We start from the raw sequence: 26435 nt of genomic DNA on the forward strand, positions 1-26435 counted from the left end.
GCGCAGGGCCAGGTAGGCAGGCAGAGCTTCAGAGTCTCAATGCGTGGATGAGACAATAGTGTAGAGAGGAAGGGTTTAGATTCATTAGGAATTGGGGAAACTTTTGGGATAGGGGGATCCTATACAGGAAGGATGGGCTCCACCTAAACCAAAGTGGAACCAGACTGCTGGCACTTAACATTAAAAAGGTTGCAGAGCAGTTTTTAAACTAGGAGATGGGGGAAAGCCGACTGCTGCAGAGGAGCATGTGGATCGGACAGAGACTTCTCTTAGAGGAGAGTCTATTGATAGAGATTCTCTAGGTTCTAGTTGGGAGCAGAGGATGGAAGAGGATAATGTAAGGGCCAGATCAGATGAGAAACATTCACATAAAGAATCGGACACATCAGAAAAGGGCAGATAAATAAACAGTGACAAGTTTTTAAAGTGTTTGTACACAAATGCTAGAAGTCTAAATAATAAGATGGGTGAACTAGAGTGCCCGTGATAAAGGAGGATTTTGATATAATACAGGGGTAGGCAACCTATGGCACGTGTGCCGAAGGCAGCACACGAGCTGATTTTCAGTGGCACTCACACTGCCCGGGTCCTGGCCACCGGTCTGCGGCTCTGCATTTTAATTTAATTTTAAATGAAGTTTCTTAAACATTTTAAAAACCTTATTTACTTTACATACAACAATAGTTTAGTTATATATTATAGACTTACAGAAAGAGACCTTCTAAAAACATTAAAATGTATTACTGGCACGTGAAACCTTACATTAGAGTGAATAAATGATGACTCGGCACACCACTTCTGAAAGGTTGCTGACCCCTAATATAATAGGTATCACAGAAACCTGGTGGCCTGAGGACAATCAATGGGACACAATCATTGCGGGGTACAAAATATATCGGAAGGACAGAACAGGTCGTGCAGAGGGGGGAGTGGCACTATATGTGAAAGAAAATGTAGAATCAAATGAAGTAAAAATCTTTAGTGAGACTCTGAAGCTCTGCCTGCCTACCTGGCCCTGCGCGTGGAATTGGGAGCATTTCTGAGAATGTCACCATAGAGGTCCTGGATTTCAGTCTCTTCCCTAGCAGCCTAAATTTGGCCTCCAGGACATCTCTCCTACCCTTCCCTATGTCATTGGTACCTACATGTACTACAACCACTGGCTCCTCCCCAGCACTAGACATAAGTCTGTCTAGATGCCTCGAGAGATCCGCAACCTTTGCACCAGGCAGGCATGTCACCATACAGTTCTCCCGGTCATCACAAACCCAGCTATCTACGTTTCTAATGATCGAATCTCCCAATACTAATACCTGCCTTTTCCTAGCAACTGGAGTTCCCTCCCCCGGAGAGGTAACCTCAGTGTGAGAGGCAACCCCAGCACCATCTGGATGGAGGGTCCCAACTATGGGAAGGTTTCCCTCTGCTCCCATTGACTGCTCTGCTTCCCTGGGCCTTTCATCCTCCTCAACAGCGCAGGGGCTGTCTGACCGGAGGTGGGACAATTCTACAGTGTCCCAGAAAGCCTCATCAACATACCTCTCTGCCTCCCTGAGCTCCTCCAGTTCCGCCACCCTTGCCTCCAGAGTCCGTACGTGGTCTCTGAGGGCCAGGAGCTCCTTGCACCGAATGCACACATACGCCACCCGCCCACAGGGCAGGTAATCATACATGCTACACTCAGTGCAATAAACTGGATAGCCCCCACTCTGCAGCTGGGCTTCTGCCTGCATTTTCTCCTAGTTAATGAAGGGGTTGTTTAAAGCAAGAAGTTTTGATGTAGTTTGGGCTATAGGGTTTAAGGGGAATAAAGGGTTTAAGATAGAACCGGCAAGGGACCCACGTTCCCTTCCTGCTCCCCTTCCAAACTCCCTTGCGAAACTCCCTGTTAGCAGCCCCTGGTTGCAAAAGCTCCTATCTTGTATGATAGAGACTACTGGGTCACAAGTATCATTGGGCCTTAACTGTTTACTGAGCTTTTGGGGTTTGCCAATGATATTTAAATGATCTTGTGAGCAAGCCAGTTCTTTCCTCTAGATTCCTTGCCATATGTAACTTTTTTTCCTGAAAGAATTTTTTTGTTTGTATGCAGGTGCGTGCATAATAATGGCAATCTGCGCCTTAAAAAAAAAAAGTGGCGTGGTATGGGATCCATGTCCTGTGGGGTGGATTCTATGCAGCTCTAGGGCCGGATTCTCTGCAGATGTAAAGTGTCTCTGAAGTGTCCCTAGCCTCTGTTTGACAGAAATTGGGAATGGGCAAAAAGGGATGGGTCACTTGATGAATACCTGTTCTTGGGGTTGCCAACTTTCTGATCACACAAAACTGAACCCCCTTGCCCCGCCCCTTCTCTGAGGCCCTGCCCCTATTCACTACATTCTCCCCCCTCCATTGCTCGCTTCCCCCACCCTCACGCGCTTTCACTGGGCTGGGGCAGGGGTTGGGGTGCGGGCTCCGGCTGGGGGTGCAGATTCTGGCCCCCCCAGAGTGGGGCCAGAAATGAGTGGCTTGTGGTTCAGGAGGGGTCTCTGGGCTGGGGCTGAGGGATTCAGAGTGTGGGAGAGGGTTCAGCGCGGGGGCAGCAGGTTGAGGTGTGCGAGGGGGTGTATACTCTGGCTGGGGGTGTGGGATCTGGGGTGGGGCCAGGGATGAGGGGTTTGGGGTGCAGGAGGGATCTGAGGGCTGAGGCAGGGGGTTAGGGTACAGGAGGGGATGAGGAGTGTGGGCTCCAGGCACCAGCCTCGCAGCTCCTATTGGCCACTTTTCCTGGCCAAAGGGAGCTGTGGAGCCGGCGCTGGGGTGGGGGCAGTGCATGGAACCTCCCTGGCCGCCCCCGTGCCTAGAGGCCACAGGGACCTATCGGCTGCTTCCGGTAGCTGCACAGAGGCAGGGCAGGGAACCTGCCTTAGCCCCGCTGCACCACTGACCAGACTTTTAGCAGCCCGGTCAGCAGTGTTGACTGGAGCCACCAGGGTCCCTTTGCGACCTGGTGTTCCAGTTGAAAACTGGACGCCTGCCAACCCTACTGTTCTGTTCATTCCCTCTGAAGCACCTGGTATTGGCCACTGTTGGAAGACAGTGCTAAATGGACCATTGGCCTAACCTATGGCCATTTTATGTTCTTAGGTCGTACCTCCGTTGATGACGGGGGCAGCTCTAGGCACCAGCAAAACAAGCAGGTACTTGAGGTGGCAAATTACCAGGGGCGGCATAATGCTGGGGCCCCAGCTCCGACCTGAGGCAGTGTCCTGGGCTGGATCCTGAGCGTCCTGTTGTTCTCTGACCGGGTGCCGCCGGGGCTGTGCAGCAGGGCAGGGGGAGCCGGCTCAGTGGGGAGCGTGTCCCTGCCGCTCTCCCACGGGCAGCGGCCAGCCCCCCTCAGGCAGGAGCCGGTAGCGCGGCCCTGCCTTGGTCATGGAGCGCAGGGGGTGGCAGCGGAACCGGTGGCCGGGTGGGCTGCTCCTCCAGCGCCGGCTGCGGGGTCCTCCTCGGCTTGTCTCCGCCTCCACCTCCTCTGCCTCCTCCCCCCTGTGCCGCCACCTGCCTGGGGAGGGGAGGGGAGTGGCAGCCCGGGCTGAGCCGAACTCGTGCCGCTGCGCAGGCCGAGCCTGCGGCCAGCTCGCAGGGGTCCCGAGAAGCGGGAGGCCCGGGCACGCTGCCCTGCGATCACCAGCCGTTGGCTGCTCTGCCCTGGACCCCGGCAGCTGAACCCCACAGCCACCCCAGCTCGCTCCATGTGAGAGCTACAGGTGGTGCCCCCCGCCCGGCTGGCTCTGTCCCTGGCCACGCCGCGGGGTGACCGCCCGGGATTCTGGGGTGTTGCTGAGGCTGCCCCAAGCCAGGATCCCCGGGGTCCGCTGCCAGTGTGGGAGCCGGGTCGCAGCCCTACTCTCAGAGCCTCCTCCCCTCCCTGCGCTGCATAGCAAGACGTGGGACCGTGGGAAGGGCTGCTACAACCATTTCAGACTGGGATTGGCGCACAGGGAGCGGAGGTGATTGTGCCCTGGCTGGAGGGACCAGGCAGCCCCCTTCTCACCCCCTCCAATGCCCGCTACTTGCTCCTGGTACGGGGCTGTGACGCCCAGCTCTGGAGGGCAGCGCCAACCCGCCGGGCGTGCTCGCGGGGAAGGAGAGACAGGAGGCAGAGCTGTACGGTGTCTCCCACACAGCTCCAGGCCTCTCTGGCTGTTCGGCAGTGACAGCCAGACTGGGTAGCCTGCCAGCAGCGTGACTTGGTCCGACCCGCACGGACCACATGAGCCCTGGGGTTGGCGCTGACGTCCTGCTTATGCCAAGGACTCCAGCGCAGAGCCCTAGCTCTGCTTAGGTAGACAAAGCCCAGCTCACTCCATGGCCGGCCCAGTGAGTAAATGAGCACACTAGTAGGAAATTGTTTTATTTCATTAACTACAAATTCTCTATTTTCATTTTTTTTTTAATTTTAAACAGTCAAAAACAAAACAAAACAAAACATTGCAATGTGCAAACGTGTAAAAACCAAAAAAAGTGTGTGTGTGTGGGGGGGGGGGGGGGGGGGCAGCCAAATTTTTTTTGCTTGGGGCGGCAAAAAACCTAGAGTTGGTCCTGGTTGATGATAGTTCACAAAAGTTGAAGATCTAGCCCCTAAAGTTCTTATTGTACTGCTCAGTGTTGGTATATTTGGGGGCTGAAGGGCTTGACCATTTCTCTGTATGTAGTTCATGAAGATAATTGCTTTAAATAAGTGTGCAAAACCTGAAAAGTATCACAAAGCCACTTTAACAAAAAATCACTTTATTTCACTTAAAGGCTCATTCTAGCTAGAAGAATAAACTGGTTGGTGTGTGTGTGTGTGTGTGTGTGTGTGTGTGTGTAAATACAGTCCTCTGGCAGCAATGTATAATAAATAGTAAATCTTTATTACTTTGAAAGTCACTGCAATCATATGACTATGCTGGCTTTCACAATGATTGCTGTGTTCCATTGAGATTTCTATAGAATGAATTAATATGCAGCCCTTATAAAGTAAGAGCAATTTTTTTTAACTTTAAATGGATATATTAAGTGTCTATACATTAAAGGGCCTTTCTTGCCAAAGTTGATTGTGCTGTGAATGTTAATATAAGAAGTAAGTTTTTTGAAGTTAAACTCCAGATGATGCTTTTGCAGGAGTTAGCCGTATACTTAAGGCACTGAGAACTGTGGGGCGGGGGGGGAACCCAGCTATCATTATCTTATATTATTGAGCTGGCTCATGGGGCTTGATCGGTGATCAGCACTGACAGACCTTTACTACAGGGAAATGTGCCGCTTACAGCACAAAAAAAGCGCCGCCCCGCCGAGCCCCCCCCCTCGCTGAGCGCCGTGCCGCTGAACCCCCCCCCCCCCGAGTGCTGTGCCCCGCGCCACCCCCCCGCCGAGTGCCGCACCGCCGGAGTCCCCCCCCTGAGCGCGCCGCCGGAGCCTGCCGAGCCCCGCGCCACCGGAACCGCTGCGCCCCGCGCCGCGCTGCCAGAGTGCCCCCCCGCCGAGCGCCGCGCCGCGCTGCCCCCCGCTACCCCAAGATTGGCCGCCCCTTACCAGGTGCCGCCCCAAGCATGTGCTTGTTTGCCTGGTGCCTGGAGCCGGCCCTGGCATCTATGGTGGTATTTTGGGCCTAATGCATAGCAACCAATACATTGTAGGAGGGGGAAGAATGGGAGGAGATGAAACAAGGTTAAAAAATCCCCCTAACTTAACAAATCTGCCAATTTAAATTCCATTGTAGCTCTGCAATTGCTTGTTTAGTTTAATTTCCTCTCTGCACAAAGATGTCAGCCAAACCTTAAACTCTGCTGCACTTGCATTCTTTTCTGTGCTTCACAGAGTTCTCATTTCATTCTCTCTCTTGTTTTCCTCTCTCTCTCTCTTTTTCTTTTTGGTGGGTGCCCTGAATCTCTCAAGCAGTTCAGGAGGCCGAGCAGGAAGATGTAAAGGTGGTAGCAGATGCTCAAGCTCCAAAATCGACTAAAAAAACCAAGGCAGCAGCTGCAAGCTGTCAAACTGGCAGCACGAGAAAGGAGAAAAAGGGGAAACACAAAGGTTAGCTGCATGCTGCTGAATATCAAACACTGGGTTGAGTGGCAAGATGCCTCTGTATTTTTTAAGATTCTTTGAATGCTTGTGATGTTACGATAGCTGACAACTGTTTAAAACAAATATTATACAAATGCATGCACCAGATGGGAAAATTTGCATTGCTTGGTCCTATTTTAGCACATACATATTGGAGTGAGGGATGGTCAATTTTGTCATCCTAATAGTTTTGCAAAGCCACATATTAATGTAGCCTGTACTAAAAGAACAAAAGAACAAAATATTAATATAATGGGCACTTAAATTCTACAGAGGTTTTAGGAAATGTCCTAAACCCCACCTCACTCACAGAGATAAGCACCTAAATCAGGGCTGCAGGGAGGCCCCTATTTCTGCTTGCGAACCATAACTGGGAACACCTTTCCTGGAGTTGAGCAGCTTTGGTGCCCAAGATGTTTCTGGTGAGAATGAGAAAGGGACCTGCCTCACGCCACACAAAATGGTCAGAGGAGGAGGAGGCACCCACCTTATAACCCAGTGTTTAGAGAAATCATCTGAGGTGTGGAAGACCCAAGTTCCTTCTCCCCCTTCCCCACCAGAGGGGGAGAAAGAATTTGAACAGGGTTGTCCCACCTCTCAGAAGAATGCTCTAACCACGGAGGTAGGGGTGTGGTCTGATGTGGGGGTTCCCTCAGTCTCTCCTGTTCAAGCTGTTCCACTGTGGATAAATACTTAGTCATTGGAACAGGAGGACTGGATCCTGGGTCTTCCATCTCCCAGATGGATGCCTTAACCACCAGGCTATAGACACTCTCCCTCTCCCCTAAGTATTTATCCAAAGTGGAACAACTTCAGGAGAGATTGAAGAAGCCCCCCCGCCCTGCATCAGATTATTCCATAGCTCAGTGGTTAGAGCACCCTCCTGAGACACAGGAGACCGAGGGAGGAATTAAACTTTTGTCTCCTACATCCCAGGTGCTTGCTCCTAATCACTGGGCTAACAGTTATGAGGTGGGCAGCACCAGAACCTCTTCCTCTAGCCAGATTTTGAATGGGACTCAATCCGGTAGGCATGCTGAAAAGCCACCATGCTGAGAAGCCACTAGATCAGGCCACAAAGGTGGCATGGCCCCCCTTGCCTATCTTCTCCCAGTTCATGGATCACACTGGACAGTTTGACTTTGGACAGCTTAGGCAGGAGATTGCTACCTCACTCTGTGTCGGGATGGCTGTGTGCAGAAAGCTAGGTGCTTAGGAAGCTTTTATCCTAAAAACTTAGGAGCCGAGTGAGTTGAGGCTACTAAAGTGTTAGGTAGCAGCTGGGCAGGAGTTCTGTGGATCTCAGTGGTGTGTCTAAACTGAGATTTAGGCACCTAAGTACCACCGTGGAGTTGGGCCTAAGGTGGTAATATATTGTACAAAGCTCCTTGTCTCTTTGATACCCTGGGACCAACACAGCTCCAACAACATTGTGTATTACTTCTAAAATCACAGTTTTATATGTATTTGTTTTTTTAAAAATTGGCTTCTGAACTGAATTTAAAAATTGCTGTTGGAATTTAAAAAATGGGAAAGCTGATATTTCTGGACTTCAGATAAAAATAATTTACTCCAAGGCAGAAATTTGAACACCAAATTTTGCCGGTGAGTTAAATCCTCTTAAAACTTTAAAACCTGGAAACTTTCTAATGGAAGTGCTGACTCAGCCCATAGCTGAGCATTATGCATGGTAATACATAAATCATTTTTACTGTATAATCACAAACTCTGGGCTGTAGTAATAGCCAGATTTTGACTCTGGTAATAGTCCATTTTCTTTATATGGGATTTCTATATAATGTACAGAAGATAAAATATTACTTCAGTCAATTAAAATAGATGATATTTTGACAAATGTATATAATTTAGATTTGCATAATACTAAACTGCATGTAACCGACTTCATTATACCTTTTTCTGTGCTGATTTTCAGACCATTTTCTAATCTCTTGGCTCAATGGGTGAAATTCTAGCTCCATTGAAGTTGACAGAAACTTTGACATTGACTTTAGTGGGGCCAGCATTTCACCCCATGTTTTCCTAGGTGCTTGTTTGGGTGCTGTTGGGACCTCTGAGCATTATTGCAATAAAAATAATAATTACAGGAATGTGTTATTTAAAAATGCCTGATATGTCCTATAGGACAATGTGTGATGAAGAAATGTTCCATAATCATTGGAATTGTTTTTGCTGGATAGTTGACTCAGTGAGAAAACATTTGCTGTGTGTAGTTTAGTTATATCATGATCAATATGTGCTGACCAGGTTTATTATCTTAGCACTGCCACTAAATTAACACTACATTTTTTGATCCCCAAAGCCTTGCTTTTTTGTTTTCAGGAAAGACTTTTTTTAAAAAAAATTCCCAAGCAGAAATATGTTGATATATTTTAGCAGACATAGATCATTTCAATTGTAGTAATTGCATATAGTAATAAATAGCCACAGAATTTGTGCTAATTAGGCGCTGTAGTCTAACTTAAAACCTTCAGTGTAGTACATACAACATTAATGAATTTGGTAATTTTTGCAAAGCTGTATTCACTGTTTTCCTAGGAGCTTCTGGTAGTTTGCACGTACCTGAGAGATTCATTTTAAAAGAATGTTGTCAGATAGTTGAGAACTAAAATATATGTTGTTGTTTGTTTTTTAAAAAAGTATATGAACTAATAGCAGCAGAAAATATTTCTCTGAATTAAAAGACAATCCCTAATATAACTTTTAACCCCAACATTGTAACACTCTGCTAGTATAATGAGAGTGAAACTGGCTAGTCTAATGTGACTATCCAAGCTAAGTGAAATGTAAATAAGGCTTCGTCATGTAAGCAGCTGAACAGCTTCTGGAATTGTTCAAATTCTATTGAAGTCTGTGAGAGCTGGAAGAACACAGCTGTTCCCAGAGTTGCTCAGCTTCATGCAGGATCAGGCCCATAATAAACAAGTGAAATTCACATAGTTGCAGAAGGTCCATGAAATCCCCTGCACACCACTTAAGCCCCTCTTCCCCCCCCCCCCCCAATGGGGTTGTATGCATGCAGTGTGTACATGAGAGAGCAGGTGGAGCACAAGCAGAGCAGTTGTACAGGGGGACCTCTGTACCTCCTAGAGCCTTGGAGAGTAGTCTTCATGCTGGCGCTGACTAGGCAAATCTTGAAGGAAAGCTAGGGTCAGGCTTCAATGAGGGAGCACTGGATCTTCAACTGCTTGGATCCTAGTGGCCAGGAACAGCTGAGTAGAAGCTCTAGTTTCAGAGAAACCCTGCCCGCAGTAGAGGGAGGTGGATAATGGATTTTATCCCCTGCAGTGAGTTTCCTATGTGAAGCCGCCTTACTCTTGCTTTGTGCAAAGAGAAGTGATTTCACCAAGTGACCATAAATGGTGGAGGTTAATTAAATCTTTAAAATTTCTTTTACCATCAGGTACCATCACCTATCTTGTTCATTTAATGTGAATTAATTTACCCCAGGATTTGTATCCTCACAATGTCCCTTTAAGCAGCAGGATGTACGTTTGAAAAAGTGTGAATTCACGTTGTACTCTAAAATGACATGTTTTAAAGATTTCTCCGATGTTTAACAGTAGTGCAGATTACATTTCTGAGCATGGCTCATCCCTTTGTGCTAAAGAGACCAGATTTTATGAATAATCAGCTAATTCAAACCCAATACATTTGAATTATATATGAGCAGCACTTGAATCTCTGTTGTAATGATTGTACTCTGGGTCTTAGATGTGTAATGCTTTTCTGAGTAGCTCCAAGAATGATGAAACTATTATCAGAACAATGTGATAAAGATGAGCATGAGGGAAATATTAGGCTTAATGAGGCTGCACTGAGAGATGGCAGGAGAAGCAGCCATAGGATAAGACTAATTACTTATGTAGAGCTGATGGTTGCTCCAGAGTTCTGGGTTAATAAATTCTGTGGTTTTGCTCTATGTAGTACAATGCTTAGCATCTTAGCCAAGAACTGTAACTGTTAGGGTCTTTCATACCTCACTATGATAGTTAATAGGTATTGAGCCTGATTTTTTTTTAAATAAGCCTCCACTTAGGGAGCAGAACTGCAAGTGCAATTAATTTTAAGCACAAATGCTAGCAGTTAATAGTATCTTAGCTACTTGATTAAAATGACGAATCTGGTAATTAGGAATCTGAATACAAACATTTGGACCTGCAGTTAATTGTTGGGTGAAAAACTGATTTGGGTGGGGGGCGGGGAGGTTGAGAAGAGAAAAGAGGCCAGGTTATGGTCACTTTAAAACTGACCGTAAAGTATGTTTCCAATTAAACACTGTAGGACAAATTCTGTCTTGACTTATCACCCCATGCAATTATGCCAGTGGGGTGCAAACTGGGAAGAATTTGTCTCGCTATATGTATCTGATTTGCAGTGTTGCCTGGAGAGGCACAAATAAATTCGAAAAATAATTGAAAACAACAAGCACAAAGAGTTATCAAAAATGCATATTGTACAGTATTATCACATTTGTAAACACAGTTATTGACCACAGGACTAAAGCAGACCTATAGCATATGGAACACTTATACATCAAACACATACATTTTTTTTTTATATCTGAAATTTCTGGAAGTATTATACACACATTAGTGTGTCTATTTTCCACTAAAGATTACCAACCGGAGGGATTAATAACTGTTTGGTGAAAATGTTTTTCCTGTGTCCAGTGGACTAAATGGAAACAAACAGGAGACAGATAAATAACTTTTTTACAAATACTCAAACCCATGATTTAACTCTAAAGCAAAAATATAGTAAGGATATTCAGGAGCAAGTAAATTTTATGATGCTAAATCCACAAATCTCACATACATGGCATAAATAATTTAGGGGTCGCTGCACTCGTGCATTAAGTGCCATGGGAAACACTGTTCACTTTATAGGGATTTTGAAACCTAACTCTGCAATCTGGAGGTATTTCATAGCCCAAATAAAGAACATCCTTCCATCTCTCTCTCACACTTTTTCTTTTTGTCTTTTATGTTCAGTTTACTTTATTTATTCAATTGGCTTTTCTGGATGTAGTCCTGTCTGTCTGTGTGTGTCTGCCACAAAATGTTCTCTTTGTCAGGATGGTTATTCCGGTTTTTTTTCTTTCCCCCGTCCCACATGGTTTATTTCATCCTTGTTTCTTCCCTGTTTTTCTTCCATTTGTTTTCTACGAATAGCCCCTCCTGTCCCATCTGTATGTAATATAGGGAGCTGCGTTAAAGCGGACCAGATAGGAAGACATCTCCAGTTGTAGTGGAAGAGGCTTCATTACTCCATATTTTCTCATTTAATGGAAGGAGTTTAACTCATTTAGACCTGTTTAAGCAGGGCTCCACTGGGCATAAAAGCAGTGGGACAGCAGGAAGAACAAATGGGCTTCAACTGGGAAAATCCTGTTATCTCTGGTCATGAGAACACTCTCCAGACTGTCCTTTGGCCTGAACTTGAGTGTAAGGAAATGATTATGGTCTCTGGTGCCAAACCAGGCACTCCTTAGTATATAGACAGTGGAAGAGTAGTCACTCCTGGAGCAGGACCTCCTTAGAAGAATGGTTAACAAATATTGTAAACAATAGAATGGAATATTCCCAAACTTAAGTTTAGTGATTTTTTTTTTCTAAATCAAATGTCGTCGTTGTTTGTCCAAAAAACACCTAGGAGAATGCACACATGTTGAACAAATGGCTCTCAAAATTCAGGCAACTAGAATGTATGCTAAGAATTATGCTGGTCCTCAAAATGGACCAATAGGTGTTTTGTTTTACACTTTTTTATTTTAAAAATGTTTCACTTCTTGGCAGAATTCTTCAAATTCAAAGTTTCAACCCACAGTGATATTTTTTTTATACGGCTCAGTTGCAAATTCTTAAAAGATATTTTCAAAAGAGAGACCTTGAGCCATACCTGTATTACTGTAATCTATTGAACAATGACTGAGACAGTACTTTTTAAAATAATACTGAATTAGGGTGCAAAACTAACATTGGTGGTGGAGTCATCAGTAGTACTTTATCTCATCATAGTTCCAAAAGTAAGCCTTATATTCAACTGTTATTTGGCCTATTTAGTTTAAAACTATGAATCAGTTGAGGAAAATGTAAACTCAAGGTTTGTACTGAATGAAATCCTTTAAAGGTTGAAAATCCTTTTTGTTCTGATGGGAGCTTAATAAAAACAGCTTTTTTGAAGATTCACTTTGTTGATAAACTCAAAATCTCTCTCTTTGATTGCAAAGCAGGCTAGCATTCCTTTGAAGTATTCTACTGCCACCCTCAAGTCAGACACGGAGCAGCTTTGCAATGCTTCAGAATAGTAATTTGCAAATGTGTCCCCATAGTACACACTAATGTCTTGAATGTAATAGATATCAGTGAGAATACCAGATCAGACTGTTGGCTCATTTAACCTGGTATCTCATCTCTGAAGCCTCGTCTAAAGAAATTCCCATCGTTACTAAACACCAGTTCAACTCCATTGCTGTCAGCAACTTTATAGAGGAAGGATGTTCTTGTGGTTATATGCACAAGACTGAAACTCAGTGAATTTAAAGTTCAGTTCTCTGCTCTGCCACAGATGTCCTGTCTGACCTTGGGCAAGTCCCCGGAGCTGATTCAGGAAAATGCTTAAACATGTGCTTAAAGTTCAGTATGTGAGTAATCCTGTTGCGTTTAATGGAACAACTCAACATGTTGAACTTCAAGCACATGCTTAAGTGCTTGTCTGGATCAAAGACTGATTTCTCTGTGCCTCAGCACCCCATCTGTAAAGTAGGGATTGTGCTACCCGATCAGTTAGCTTTGTTAGGTCCATCTCAAGTGCCTTTTAGACTTGTTTCCTAAGTTAATTCATGAATGTCCTATGAAGAAAGAATTATTATAATTATTTAACACATTATTTGATATTAGTTTTAATTATAGCCAAATTGTTGGAAACTCTCCAGTAACAAACCAGTCAGCTCATGGAATACATATGTGGAATAAATACAGCCTTACCCTGCTGGTCTTTCCCAATGACAGCTTCCACGGGCTTCAGGATAGCAACTGTAGAAACAGGTCTCAATTTCAAGTTTCCAAAAATGCATTGTCATTACTAAATCAAGGGAGGCTGAAGAGATTTAAAAATTAGGAAAAATATGTTGATCAGACCTTTTGAAGGTAAAGTTAGGTCTAGTGCAAATCACAAAGTCCATGAAAGCTTAGACTGGGAAAACTGATTTGGCTCCTGTGCATCCTGAACATTAAGCAACATTTCTTCTTATAGCTCCCTTTCCAGTGATTACAGTAACATGTCCCTATTGTAATTGTTTGTTTCCTTCCACTGCAGGAGAGAAGCTGTAATTGTTTCAATCTCTGGTTGTAGTCATGTTCTGTTCAGAAGTCTGAGCTTCTGTAAAAAAAAAAAAAAAAAAATAGTGTAGTAACCAGTCTATAAAAACAAATGTCATTCTAAAATCATAATAAATAATAATAGACATTATAACTCATGAGCTCTTCATAGAAGGAACTGTTTCTTGTATGTTTGAACAGTGCCTAGAATGTTGCACATGCTACTAAAATATATGTAATGACAATTTCTCATAGGCTGGAAATGCCAGAAGAACAGCCTTTCTCATGATCTCTGGGCTTCAGCTTCTGGTCTCAGATGAAACCAAGAAGTGCAAAGACATGAAAATGTGAATTTTAACCAAAGTGTTCTCTCTCTCGCTCACTCAAAGTATTTCGGTCAGATCATATTTTTTTCTGCCCTGGTTCATCCACTCTTGATGAATAATATGAAGAATTCTGCTTTCAGCATTATTTTAACAGGAACACAGAGACTTCTAAATCAAGGATGCTGCATTCTGCACTTAGGAGACACAGTGGAAAATTCTGACCCCTGGCTCTGAAGACTTTACTTTCTTCTTTCTCACAGACCACTTGTCTGCCTTTGCCACCTTAAATCCATGTTCTCCAACCACTGAAGTTACAGGAGACTGTTAACTATAAATATGATTTCCCCCCCTCCACCCCCGCACAATAAGCCACATTTTTGGTATGTGGGTAGAAGGAGCAGGAGCCCACAAAGCCTAGAAAGTGAGGAATGCAGAGAGAAGGATCCACCCTAAAAAAGTAATGAAAGATGAATCAGGGCTGCATGGCTTTTGAAATGCTTCAAGAAGTCAGATGGGTGACGGTAAAGCTGCCTATTTACATTGTGTGTGTGTGTGTGTGTGTGTGTGTGTGTGTGTGTGTGTGTGTGTATTACACATACACACTCTCTCATTTTCATTTAAATAGGGATAATCCTTATGTGAAGATGAGTTCTTCCTGAACACTTCCTTTGCTGAGTTAGCCTTTCAACATCAGGCATCTTCAACTATTTTTGTACAGTATTCCCTGTTATTAACATTGTAGAGGATTTTGTTTCACATTTGTCTTTTTTTTTTTCTGGTTACATCTTCCATCCCCAGTATGGAGTCAGCTCCTGGGACAGGTTTTAGTGTGTAATATCACTCTCTACTAGTAATGCATTCCTCTGAATGCTGAAATTGATTTTCCTCTTCTTAATGCGTGAGTAGCCAGTGCAATGTTTGTCCCAATGCCTAATATGTGATGGCTCTGACAGCATAGGATGGGAACACAGTTGTTTTGTGTATGTCAGAAATAGCAACTCCAGCATGATTAAACTGAACTATATAACGTTGTTGGAGGCATTTAATTTGCCACAGATCAAAGTCTGCTTGGGAGGAAAGTGACTGATATTTTTAAAAATTGGATGTCTAAAATTAGGTACAAACATAGGTGGGTAAATAAATGACTAGATGCACAAAAGTGATGAGCATCCCACTGCCCCTTTAATTTCAATGGAACTGGTGGGTACTCAGCACTTTTGAAAGTCAGGGGTCTGGTTTAGAAGCCTAACTTTAGACACCAATTTTTTAAAATGTTGGTCAGTGTGCCTGTGTATGTGTAGGGACATAGTATCAGGGGGTAGCCGTGTTAGTCTGTATCTACAAAAACAACAAGGAGTCTGGTGGCACCTTAAAGACTAACAGATTTATTTGGGCATAAGCTTTCGTGAGTAAAAACCTCACTTCTTCGGATGCAGTGAGGTTTTTACTCATGAAAGCTTATACCCAAATAAATCTGTTAGTCTTTAAGGTGCCACCAGACTCCTTGTTGTTTTTGTAGGGACATAGGAATTGCCATAGTGGATTAGACCAGTGGTCCATCTATTCCAATATCCTGTTGTGACATTAAGAACAGCGCAAGGGCCACGGGTACCCAGATATCTGGTAATGAACAGCAGCTGGCTTAACCAATTCATCAGTACCCCAATTCTTTAATGTCATGAAATATATCTGATAAGTGTCATACAAGGTGTCAATGAAAAAGCTCATGACTCACTGGTTATTAATATTATTACATAATGTAGGTGCAAGCAACTGATGCAAAGTGATGGACATAAACTGAAATTATAGTTCAGTGTTAAAATGTGTTTGCCAGCCAAGACAAAGGAACAGTTGAAGAGGAACAATTAGTAGCATTCACTCAGCTTCATTTGACCATTCTTGACCAGTTTTTTTCAGCCAAAGTTATTAATGAGCTGACGTTCATCCCACAAACACCAAATCAGGAATAAGCCTTGCCCCCACTATACTGTCTTGGATGCCTTTTACAAATTAAAACCTCATGTACTCGCCATTTGTAAGCAGACACGCACTAATCAAGGTGTACCCTATAATTTCAAATTTGCTGTATTCTTTCCCAATAAGAATCTCATAATGGTTACCAGTTCTCCTCTCGGTTGCTTATTAAAGAAGCTTGTGGAGCAGCAACCTTATAGAGGCTTTTATTATTTACTATATCTATAAATGATATTATTATAGCTTTTATTAATGTGAAAGTACATTTTTATGTGGCTGACGTAGTACACAACAGCACTAAATCTTAACTAGGAGTTACAATCTAGTTTACAATCTAATGTTGATAACTTGCTATCCTGGCAAAAAAGGAAATTGACTTTCTATAGGAGAGAACTAGGCCTAATCAGTGATTTATTTATAGTTGAGAGGAGAAAGCCAGGTAAATAGTCCCACTCTGAACACACTCTTCTGAGCCAGGGAATGTATTGTTCTTTTCCTCTCCATATTTTGTTCTAACTGGGATTTTTTCAGGTTTTGGCCACGTCTAGACATTGCTTGCCCATGACAATACCTCCAAGAGTTAGAGGATGCAGCATGGTCTAATGAACAGGAAGCACTGGACTGAGCGTCTGCTGACTTAAGTTCTATTTCTGAACTTGAGCTTGGGCGAGTTATTTCACCTCTCTGTTTCTGTTTCTCCTCCTACCATTTGTCTATTTTGGCTGTAATCTCTTTTGGGGATGGACTTTCTTATTATGTGTATGTACAGTGCCTAGCATAATGATCTCAGTTGGGGTCTCTAGATGCTGCTGTAATACAAATAGTAAATTCATAGACTGAAGGCCAGAAGGGACCGTCATGGTCTTCTGGTCTGACCTCCTGCATGTTGCAGGCCACAGAACCTCACCCACTCTCTCCTGTACTAGACCCATAACCTCTGGCTGAGTTACTGAGATCCTCAGATTATGATTTATAGTCTTCAAGTTACAGAGAATCCATCATTTACTCTAGTTCAAACCAGCAAATGCCCCATGCTCCACGCTGCAGAGGAAGGTGATAAACCCCCAGGGTCTCTGCCAATCTGATCCTGGGGGAAAATTCCTTCCTGACCCCAAATATGGTGATCAGTTAGACTCTGAGCATGTGGGCAAGACCCATTAGCCAGACACCTGGGAAAGAATTTACTGTAGTAACACATAGCCCTCCCCATCTACTAGCCCATCTCTGGCTGTTTCCTACATGCCATTGCAGGCAACCTTATCTACCATCCCCTCCATAAATTTACCAAGGCTAGTCTTGAAACCAGTTAGGCTTTTTAATAATATAACAATAATACAATAGAGTTTTTAATATTATAATACTGCTCTGTTTATAAACATCAGCACACAAAGTTGAGCAACAAAATCTTTATGTGCCTAAATAACCATTTTAGGCACCTACTGACTGATTTAGGAACCTAAATATGGCACCCAATACCTTAAATAGACAGGGTCTTTCTTCAGAGAAGTGATTCGGTATAGTACCCATTTGGGTCCCTGCTGACACATGAACAGTTTGGTGGAGTCCAGCCTTGAAGAAGCAAGGGTCACAATAGTTTAAGTGAGAAGATCTGCAAGTGTGAACATTTTTGAAACATGTCTGTTGGAAGTTTTTAACAAACATGTTTGAAATTGTTTTAGTATGTGAAATTCAACTTGTCACTCATATTTAGCATTATGTGCTAAAAGTCTCAGCAATGTCTGTGTTATATTCCCAGAATACACTTGAAAATGAGATGCTTAGACCTCGTGGAAATGGATATGCTATAATCAAAGGTCTGAAGGCTAGAAGTGGAGAAATCTCCAAACCATTCTCTCTTGCAATGCTCTCACAGAGAGAGAGACACTTTCCATTTGCTTCAACAGTTCAGAAAACCAGTACTGCTGTAAAATAGCTTTTACACGGAGGGCCTCAGTAAACTCTACACCAGCTTCAGAGAGAATATTTGTTGAGGCAGAGTCAGCTATGGACAGTCTGAAGCCGAGTGGTTGTGCTTGATGAACTCTCATGCATACTAATACTCGGAACACTCTCTTCCAGGTCACAGAGCTAGTCTGATCTCTGGGAACAAATCAAAAAGCTTGGGAGTTCAAATGACTTGTTTGCCTTGAAGACTATTTTAGTCATGAAAATGTAATTGCAGATGGACTGCTGAACTTTGTTTCTTAGATAGGATGTCATCTGAGTTGATATTGGTTAGCTTTTCAGTAATACTTTGACTAGACTTTTGCTGTTGTCTGACAGGAATTGATGGCCCTGCTGCATTTCAAGATGATGTTCAGGAGGTAGGAAGCCAAATTCAGATTCTTACTGTTGGGCAGTCTAGCCACAATGAAGATGATGGAGAGACGATGGCTAGTGGCCAACAACAAAGCAGGCAGGACCTTAGAGTAACAATGCAGAAAAAGGGTAAGTAGCCAAAGCTACCTACTTATGCTCGTTGTTTGCTGTTTTTAGGCTGGCGACTCCTTCTACTCCCAATGGTAGCCTGGTCCTAAACTAAGGCATAGACATGTTTTTTCACCAGTTCACTTGAGGTCCTTCCTTCAGTGAATCATCATTATCCTTCCCTTATTGCTCCCTTGTTTTACCTCCATAATTGTAATGTTCCCCATTGGCCCAAGCAGCAAGAGACCTATGTGTACTCTGGGACATGGCTTTCCCATACTTCAGTGCAATGTTGCTATCAAGGTGGCAGGTGTTAAAGCTCTCATCCATACGTTTTACAATCTGAATTGCAGGATGATAGAAATCACGTACTTAAGCATAACAAAAGGGCTTGCAATGGCCACATATAAATTAGAAGGCAGAATATTAAGTGTGGTTGTAGAATCAATTCACAAATTCATCCTCCTAAAGGTAAAAATGACAGAACTGTATTCTGCGGCACTTCTTGGCAGCATACTTCTCAAATGTTCTGGGGTTTTTTCAAGGACAGCCCTGACTGGGGATGAAATAAGTGTGTGTGTGTGTGTGTGTGTGTGTGTATCTGTCTCTCCCTTTCTGCAACAGCGTTATCTCCTATCAGACAGCAGCTTAGGAGGAAATAAATCCTAAAATCTTCACAATGCTTTTCTGAAGCCTTAATGGCTCTGCTTCTTCAGCATGCAACCTTTGAAGTTAAGATGGCTTTGACCAAAGCTGCTCTACAGAGAGAAACTGGTGCTTTAAAAATATACACATAGTCCACAAAGAGCAAAATTTAAGTGAGAACTTGACTTGTATAGAATAGACTGTTCTTTTCTAAATGCCAGTTTCGTTTTGTAGAGCAGCTCTCACTGAGATTCATTATCTCAAATGCTTCACACTGTGGATGTTAGCGACTCAGCCTGAAATGAACACATTTCCTCCAAGTGTGAAGTTTCCTGGGTATTTGGATCTGAGAGAGACTGATTTGACTAACAAGTTCCCTGTGTATTGGTTGCCACTTAAATGCATGGCTCAAAATGTTTATAAGCCAGTCACCTTGCTCACAAAAGTTGGTTGATTTAGAAATTATAAATAGAGCTGGGTGAGAACATTTTCTGTTTCCTGGAAAGTTTTGCGAGTTAGAAAAAAAAAATCTGTTCCAAAACAGAAGGAAAACAAAAAAATTGAAATTTGCTAGGAAACCAAATTCCAAACAAAATATTTCATTTTGAAAAAAATCAAAACTTTTTTCTGATTTTGACATTTATTTTGTTTACATTTTAATAATGTAAAATAAAAGAAATTTCAAATAAAAATAATTTTGAAATGAAAAATAGAAATGTTTCATTCTGAAAATGTCAGAATAGAATGTTTTTTTTTTTTCTTTTTTTTCCTTGAAAGGAAATTTGTCAAAATAGAAACTTTTCTGCAAAACATTTTGCTTTTGATGAATCGACATTTCCTGAGGGAAAATGTCGTCTTAGGAAATTTCTGACCAGCTCTAATTATAAACCAACTTTGAAGTTAGGTCAAACTACTGGGGTTTATTATTTTGGGGCAGTCTCTTTTTTTATATTAAAAACTGTTAAACTGGCATACTTAGTAGACAGTAAAGGTATGTCTACCCTGCACGCTTCTTACAGGGCCATGCAGCGTACATACCCACGTAGCACCCCCTAGCACGGGTATAAATAGCAGTGTGGTTGATGAGGCCTGGCTTAGATGAGTAGAATAAAGGCATGCCTGTAGGGTGTGGGCATATAGGCAAGTACATACCCTACATGCTCTCTGCTCACCCAAGCCATGCCTCTCCATCTAGATTTAGTGGTGTAGTGTCCCATGCTGCTGGAGCCTTCTTTCTCCTTCTCAGGAAGGACTCCCCCAATGGAGGAAGGCTCTGGCAGGAGGAAGCAGCAGGGAAAGAGTTGGGCATCTCCCCACTGTGGAATCTTTCCCCGCCACTGGGAAAGACTGGAAGCAGGAAAAGGCTGTCTGCTCCCTGCGGCTGGAGACTTCCCCTGCTGTCTCCCTTCTGGCAGGCTGTTTGTTGGTACACAAACCCTACACGCTGCCACTAGTGGTGCGTACAGTACACGTAGCCAGCCTAACAGTTTATGCAGGGGACGTTTTAAATGAAAGCACTGGGGATTTAGCTTCATGACCCCTGTTAAGGTCAGTGGATCACTCCATACCCTGTGTGGCTACAAAGCATCAATAAGTTGGTTTCAACTAGTAGAGGTTCTATGGGATATTCCTGTTGGATGATGGGCTCTGCCATCCCGTGAAGTGAGAAGGAAGCTTGTTAGCTAGCTTTTCTCACCCCTGGATATCCCAAGAACCCTGGGGACATTTGTTTAGGGGCTGAGGCTTTCAGGTGCAGGCCCAATGCTTCTGCCCTGGTCCCTGGACCATCTCACTGCCATGTCACCATGAATCTAGAGAACCATGCTCCTGTGGGAACCTTGAGAGTAGCTGCCCAGAAGCCACTTTCAATTTGTTTATGGGTGAGGAAGGGGAAAGCCGCGTAAGGGCAATGCTGATGGTAAGAAAGGGCATGCTGATTGTCATTAGAATTGCTTAGTCCTGATTTGAACCCATTCTGCTGTTTGACAGGAACTTTGTGGTGAGTGTCCAATGTTAACAGATGCCTGTCTGCTCCGCAGGGAGCATCCAACATGTCTGTTTCAGTTAGGAGAAGATAGGTTATAGAATACCTTACTGCACAGGCAATACTCTCCTTGCAAGGAAATGCCAAATGTTTTATTTGATTTCCCCATCTGCTGGAAAGTGCCACAACTAGAATAATTTTCTTCCTGTGGGAAATATTCTTGCCTTTTGATTTCAGTATTTTTAACATTGAGCCTTCCTTGACAGTGAATGAATCAGAAGGACAGACGCACACTTCCTCAGGTTTTAGCAAAAATCAGATGGAAATCTAACATTTAGTTACACCTTTATCAGTTTCATTAATGTCATTGTGACCGTAGCAGTCTGGATAGTTGTAATTCTTCATTGCCAGCTGGAGGTAAAATTGCTGTTGCTTTGAGATTTAGAGAAGGAATAGATTTGTGTAATACTTCAAGCAGCAAACAAAATTGCTTTCTGGGAACAAAGCTGAAACAGGAGCTTCTTTAAAGCATTCACAGGTTTTTTCCAAAAGATGCTTAGAACCAGTTTGTCAAACATTGGCAAACGTTTGCTAGTGATTACACCAGCAAAATCTGACTCCTGCATGATGGGTGTAAATGCAGACTAAAATAAAAGAACTGTTTATGCCACTGCATAGTAGTGTGCTCAATGCCCTGCTTTTTTATGCACCAGTGCCCATTTGGGACATGGAATGCTGAGGTTGCCCTCACAAATGTTGGATGTAATTTGCATGCCAGTATCGGAAACATTCTTTTTTCCCCCCATCCCAGAGCATCTTTGCAGACACTGGGAACACAGTACAGCATTGCCATTCATCCTGTTCTTGACTTATTCCTCTGTTAAATCCAGCCTGATCATGTCCCTGCGTATAATGTCCTATCTAATTGGTGGTCAGACTGATGTTGATTGTGTTTGCATTGTTTTCGTTAGCATCCTATCATTTGTTTGTCACCTGCAGCATCCCCCTTGTTGTAATCTTTTCAATTGTAGCCAATCCTGTACCCTGATTTGACATCCTACTCTCTTCCTAACCGCTTCAATCGTCTTTAAATCATTTCACTTTACACCTGCTGTCTTTCATCTTTACTGCCACCAGCCTTCTGATCTCTGTTTCATTTAATGCAGCTGCTTCCAGGCCATAGAATAATATGTTAGTACACTGGTTTGATAAATTTTCCCTTTGAACCTAGTTGTAATGTTTTTAACAATCCATAATCCCATCAATTTCTGTGCAGCACTTGTGGCTAAGGCCACATCTCCTTTTAACCTCATCCTTGATGGCGCAATTGGCACTGATCAAGCTTCCTAGGAACACATAAGATTCTACTTGTTCTATGACTTTGCTGTGTCTGCATTTCAGCACTTTATCTTTTGTCCCTTTCCCAGATTCAATCACTTCATCTTTTGGCATTTATTGTAACTCCAAGTCGACTACACCAATTTTCCAAGGTAGCAAAGGATGTCATTATTAATTCAAATGTGTCTGCCTGTTGTCATCTGCATGAGCTAAGGAGCTTAACTTCAGATCATTCAATGTTATGCCCTCCAAATAGTCTAATGTTCTTAATATCCAGTTGTAGAAAAGCGACTGTAATTCCATGTCCTCAGTTTGAAAAATTGGCTCTTGTTAAATAGCTTTTAAGGTTCTCAATGGGAGTCAAAGAATGAAGAGAGGGGCACATCATCACACTCTCTTCAGGTAGTTCCTATTCTGTGTGATGGTGGTGGGTGAGCACAGGTCTTCGAATTCTAACAGGTATGGCCAAAATGACTAGTTAATCTATGAGCTCTGACTTCCCTTATACACAGGATATTGTTGGAGACTCTTTTGACGCCATTTTTGTATTGTTTTTTTCCATAGTAGGGAGAACTGAAGCAGTGGATGATGGGACGATGCCTGTTGCATCTCTAAGGGATACTTAACAATGTGTATGCATCTACTTGACCTCTATGCATTTGTGGGAGGATGAGCATTTGAAGTGATTGGAAATAGCAATAAAATAAAGAAAATAAAATAAAGAAAAAATTAAATAAAAGCTACAACACAATTTTGATCAGTGTCAAAATTCAAACCTAAGAATATTGCCACAAGCATTTCAGCTAATATATGAGTCTATATACTAGTTTGGTTCAATCCTTGCTTGCTGTGCGTACCCCTGTGTGTATCCCTGAATTATATCGGTGTGTCAAAGATCAAAAAGTAGACCAAAGACTCACAGTGAAGAACTTACCCACAATGTGCTGAAAGATTAACAATGCAACCATTTAGCATGAATAATACATTCTGTAACCTCAGTTCCATAATTCAGCTCATTCTCATTTAATTCAAAATACTGAAAGGGAGGTGACACCAGGTTTCAATGGGCCTAAGGTAAGTTTCAGTCTTCAACAAGTGATGGCTTTTATAAAGGAGAATATCTGAGAGTTATGGCAGCAGAAATGTGGCTTTACCCAGCAAGCCCTTAGTCATGTGTGGGGTCCTCTCATCAAGGATTGTGCATGTGATTAAGGGTTTGCAAAACCAAGCCCATGGATTTTTTCCTTTCCCAGATCCCCACGCAAATACATCCTGGTCCACTTCCACCTCCCAATCCAGTCTTGTGGCCCTGGATCATGTTCCAGGTAAGTACAGAAGGAAGAAGTTAACCCTGCCCCTACTGTTTATTTGGCTCCAAAGATCTTTGTTTAGTACTTGTCCTATTTACCCTTCTGTATTTGAATTAACGATCATGGAAATTCTTGACCAAAATTATGGAAACTAACATATTTTTGGAACATATTATGTAATCAAGCTGTAATTTCAGATTTGGACCAAAAGTGGAAGGTGGCTTCATTTACGTAAAACTCCCTTGGAAAACCTGGCCTGCTAAGACTTCCCAGACCCCACCCACCTAGACCTTCTGCTGCCAAGTCCAACCTGGTCTTCAAACTTCCATTTCCTTAGACTCCTCAAAGTTTGTGTGGCGTGTGGCTGGGGCACTTGCGGGACTGACACATAAGTATTAAAGTGAAATGGATCAGTGATCTAAGGGATTCCCTCTGTTCTGGTCCTATTTTTACATACAAAAACGTACATAAAAACAGAGTTTGATTTTATAATTTTTTCCCCATCACACTAAGATCTGCTCCCCATGAGACAATATAGGAATAGCTAAGGCCCTACTTGAATTGCAGGATGATTGTCAAATAATTGCAGCAGAGTGTGGACAAGACACAGAAAAATCACAGAAAAGAAATAATGGACATCTATTAATTGCAGTAATTTGGAAAAGCCAAAGAAGACCTATTTAAGAAAACTTTGCTGGAACAATACAAACACTCAATGTTTATGTTATGTTATGCCTGCTAATTTTTTTTTTTTGATAACTGGACATTTTGCTGCAACTATATTACACTTATCAATGTGTGAGGTTGACAATGGGAGCCCCGCCTTGCACAGGTGCTGACAGCCCAAGCCCCAGCTGCTATCAGCTTGGATAAATGGGGTTCTATTGTACTAATGGTGAAAAAAGTATGTATTGCAAACTTAAAAATGTATGCAAAATTGTGGAGTGTGCAAAGTAAGCTAATTAAAATCAAAATTGTGGTGGAAGCCTAATCCACAATTTCTGCAATATCACATATTAAGTAGGGCCTTAGGAATAGCTAAAAATTAAATCTGACCATAATGTGGTACATCTTGCAATTTTTTAGACCCCCCCGTGCAGCTGCAAAGGGCTGCCTTCACCGATCCGAATGGGGCTTTTATGATCTTGTATTTAAAGCACTCAACTAGGAGATCTGGATTTAGTTCCTGGCTCTGCCACACACTTCTTGTGTGTTCTTGGGTAAATCACTCAGTCTCTATAAAACGGGGATAATGACACTTCCTTTCCTCCCACCCTTTGTATGTCTTGTGTATTTAGATTGTAAAGCTCTTCAGGGCAGGAGCTTTCTCTTAGTATGTGTTTGTACAGGACCTAGCACACTGGGACCCCAATCTCACCTGGGGCTTCTAGGTTTAACAGTAGGAGAAATACTAATCATCGTTTGTATCCTGTATGCATGCATATGCAGCTTTAGTGTTTTCACATTTCATATACACTTGTTTGCTTGCTCCTCAGGCATTTCAAGCAGCATGAATTTTGATGAAGAGGATGAGGATGATGAAGACAGCTCAAGTTCCTCCCAGTTAAACAGTAACACCCGACCTGGCTCTGCAACAAGCAAGAAATCAAACAAGGTTAGAAGGCAGAAGTGTTGCCTGTAGATTAATATGAACTGTGTCATTTCCAGGTCAGAAAGCCAGCGTTTTTTAACAGGGGCATTTTTTAATATAGCATCTTGAGGGAGGTTTGCTGTGGTACATCACAGGATTCAGAGAAGCAAGTAATGGAAAGGTTGAATAGAAGAGTGTCTTCTGAAAATCAAAAACTAGAGATTGGTGAAATGACCTTAAATTTCATTGAAAAGTCAAACCAAACATTCCCAGAAGTAAACACATAGCTAATATTACCTGAACAAAGAGACAGAAAAATAGGTAAACTAAATATCAAATTGTTAAAATAAAATTTTTGATGAGAGTTGGTGATAGGGAGAGAGATTTTGACTTTACTATTATCTCCATCTGTAGTCTCTCACTCTGCTCCTGCCACTGGTACCCAAAGTGCTCTCAACTCTCTAGTACAGTCATTCTTAACTCTATTACCTCAACTGTAATTCATCCCCAATCAACCCACTTTTCCCTTTTGTGATCTCCCAATTGCCTACCTTTTCCAGACATGAACTTTCTCAGAATTGGGGGTATTCAGATCTAGGGTTTTGCGAAGGATGCATCCATAAATATTGAGCCAGATTCTGCCTTGCATTGGTTATGAATCTGACTTTCTAGGTGCAACTAACTCCACTCCTTTTTTTCCAGTATGTCCCCTGTGCAGGGGTGCAGTTGGCATCGGAGACTGTTCCAATGGCTTTACACCAGCTGAGAGGGGGGATTCTCATCTGAGCTGCCTCCAAATCCCACCCCTTTGCAGCACCTGAGAGGCATAAGGGGTCCAGAACAGGGGGAATGCAATGTGCTATGTTATTGCCATTATTATTATTATTTATTTTTAAGAAAAGCTGTTTCTGCAGTGCAGCTGCTGACATGTTTCTTTAAAATCTTGTGTTTTCAGTCTTTCCTTTGTAATCGTAAAGTAAACATGAGGTAACCTTTCTTACTCTTCTAGGAGGCAGCCTCAGCTCCCAGCCCTTCCGCAAATGAGCCTGTCATAGATGTTGATGACCTGGAGGAGTTTGCTGTGAGACCTGCTCCACAGGGCGTCACCGTCAAATGCCGAATCACAAGAGACAAGAAGGGAATGGACCGAGGAATGTACCCTACCTATTACCTCCACTTGGAAAGGGAGGATGGTAAAAAGGTCATAAAATATACCTGAATGACATACCAGTTGCACCTGAACTTAAAACCATTAAAAGTGTCTTCAGAATTTTTATGTAGCCAGTAGAATTATACATTTCCTTTGACTAAGGGTTTGGTACTATGCAACGTGTCACCACATTACATTTACATTCCCATTCTTTATCTTACTATTTGGACTTAGAAGAGTCAATGCCTGGCAGCTGA

The 26435-nt window shown here is 42.8% G+C and overlaps 1 protein-coding gene across 11 annotated transcripts in view; it reads left to right on the forward strand.

Moving 5' to 3' along the window:
* The window catches only part of TUB (TUB bipartite transcription factor), a 284995-nt gene that overhangs the window by 242020 nt on the left and 16540 nt on the right, over positions 1 to 26435 (forward strand). For 2 of the 11 annotated variants that reach the window (XM_065592137.1, XM_065592140.1), the window contains exons 4-8: positions 5923 to 6060; positions 18017 to 18181; positions 23381 to 23452; positions 24934 to 25052; positions 26038 to 26229. In XM_065592137.1, the coding sequence (XP_065448209.1) occupies positions 5923 to 6060; positions 18017 to 18181; positions 23381 to 23452; positions 24934 to 25052; positions 26038 to 26229 (686 nt within the window). The remainder of the gene's footprint in view (positions 1 to 5922; positions 6061 to 18016; positions 18182 to 23380; positions 23453 to 24933; positions 25053 to 26037; positions 26230 to 26435) is intronic. The other 9 variants (XM_065592139.1, XM_065592141.1, XM_065592142.1 and 6 more) reach the window with 5 other exon arrangements.

The sequence above is a fragment of the Chrysemys picta genome, chromosome 4, assembly GCF_011386835.1.
Source record: "Chrysemys picta bellii isolate R12L10 chromosome 4, ASM1138683v2, whole genome shotgun sequence".
Lineage (NCBI taxonomy): Eukaryota > Metazoa > Chordata > Testudines > Emydidae > Chrysemys > Chrysemys picta.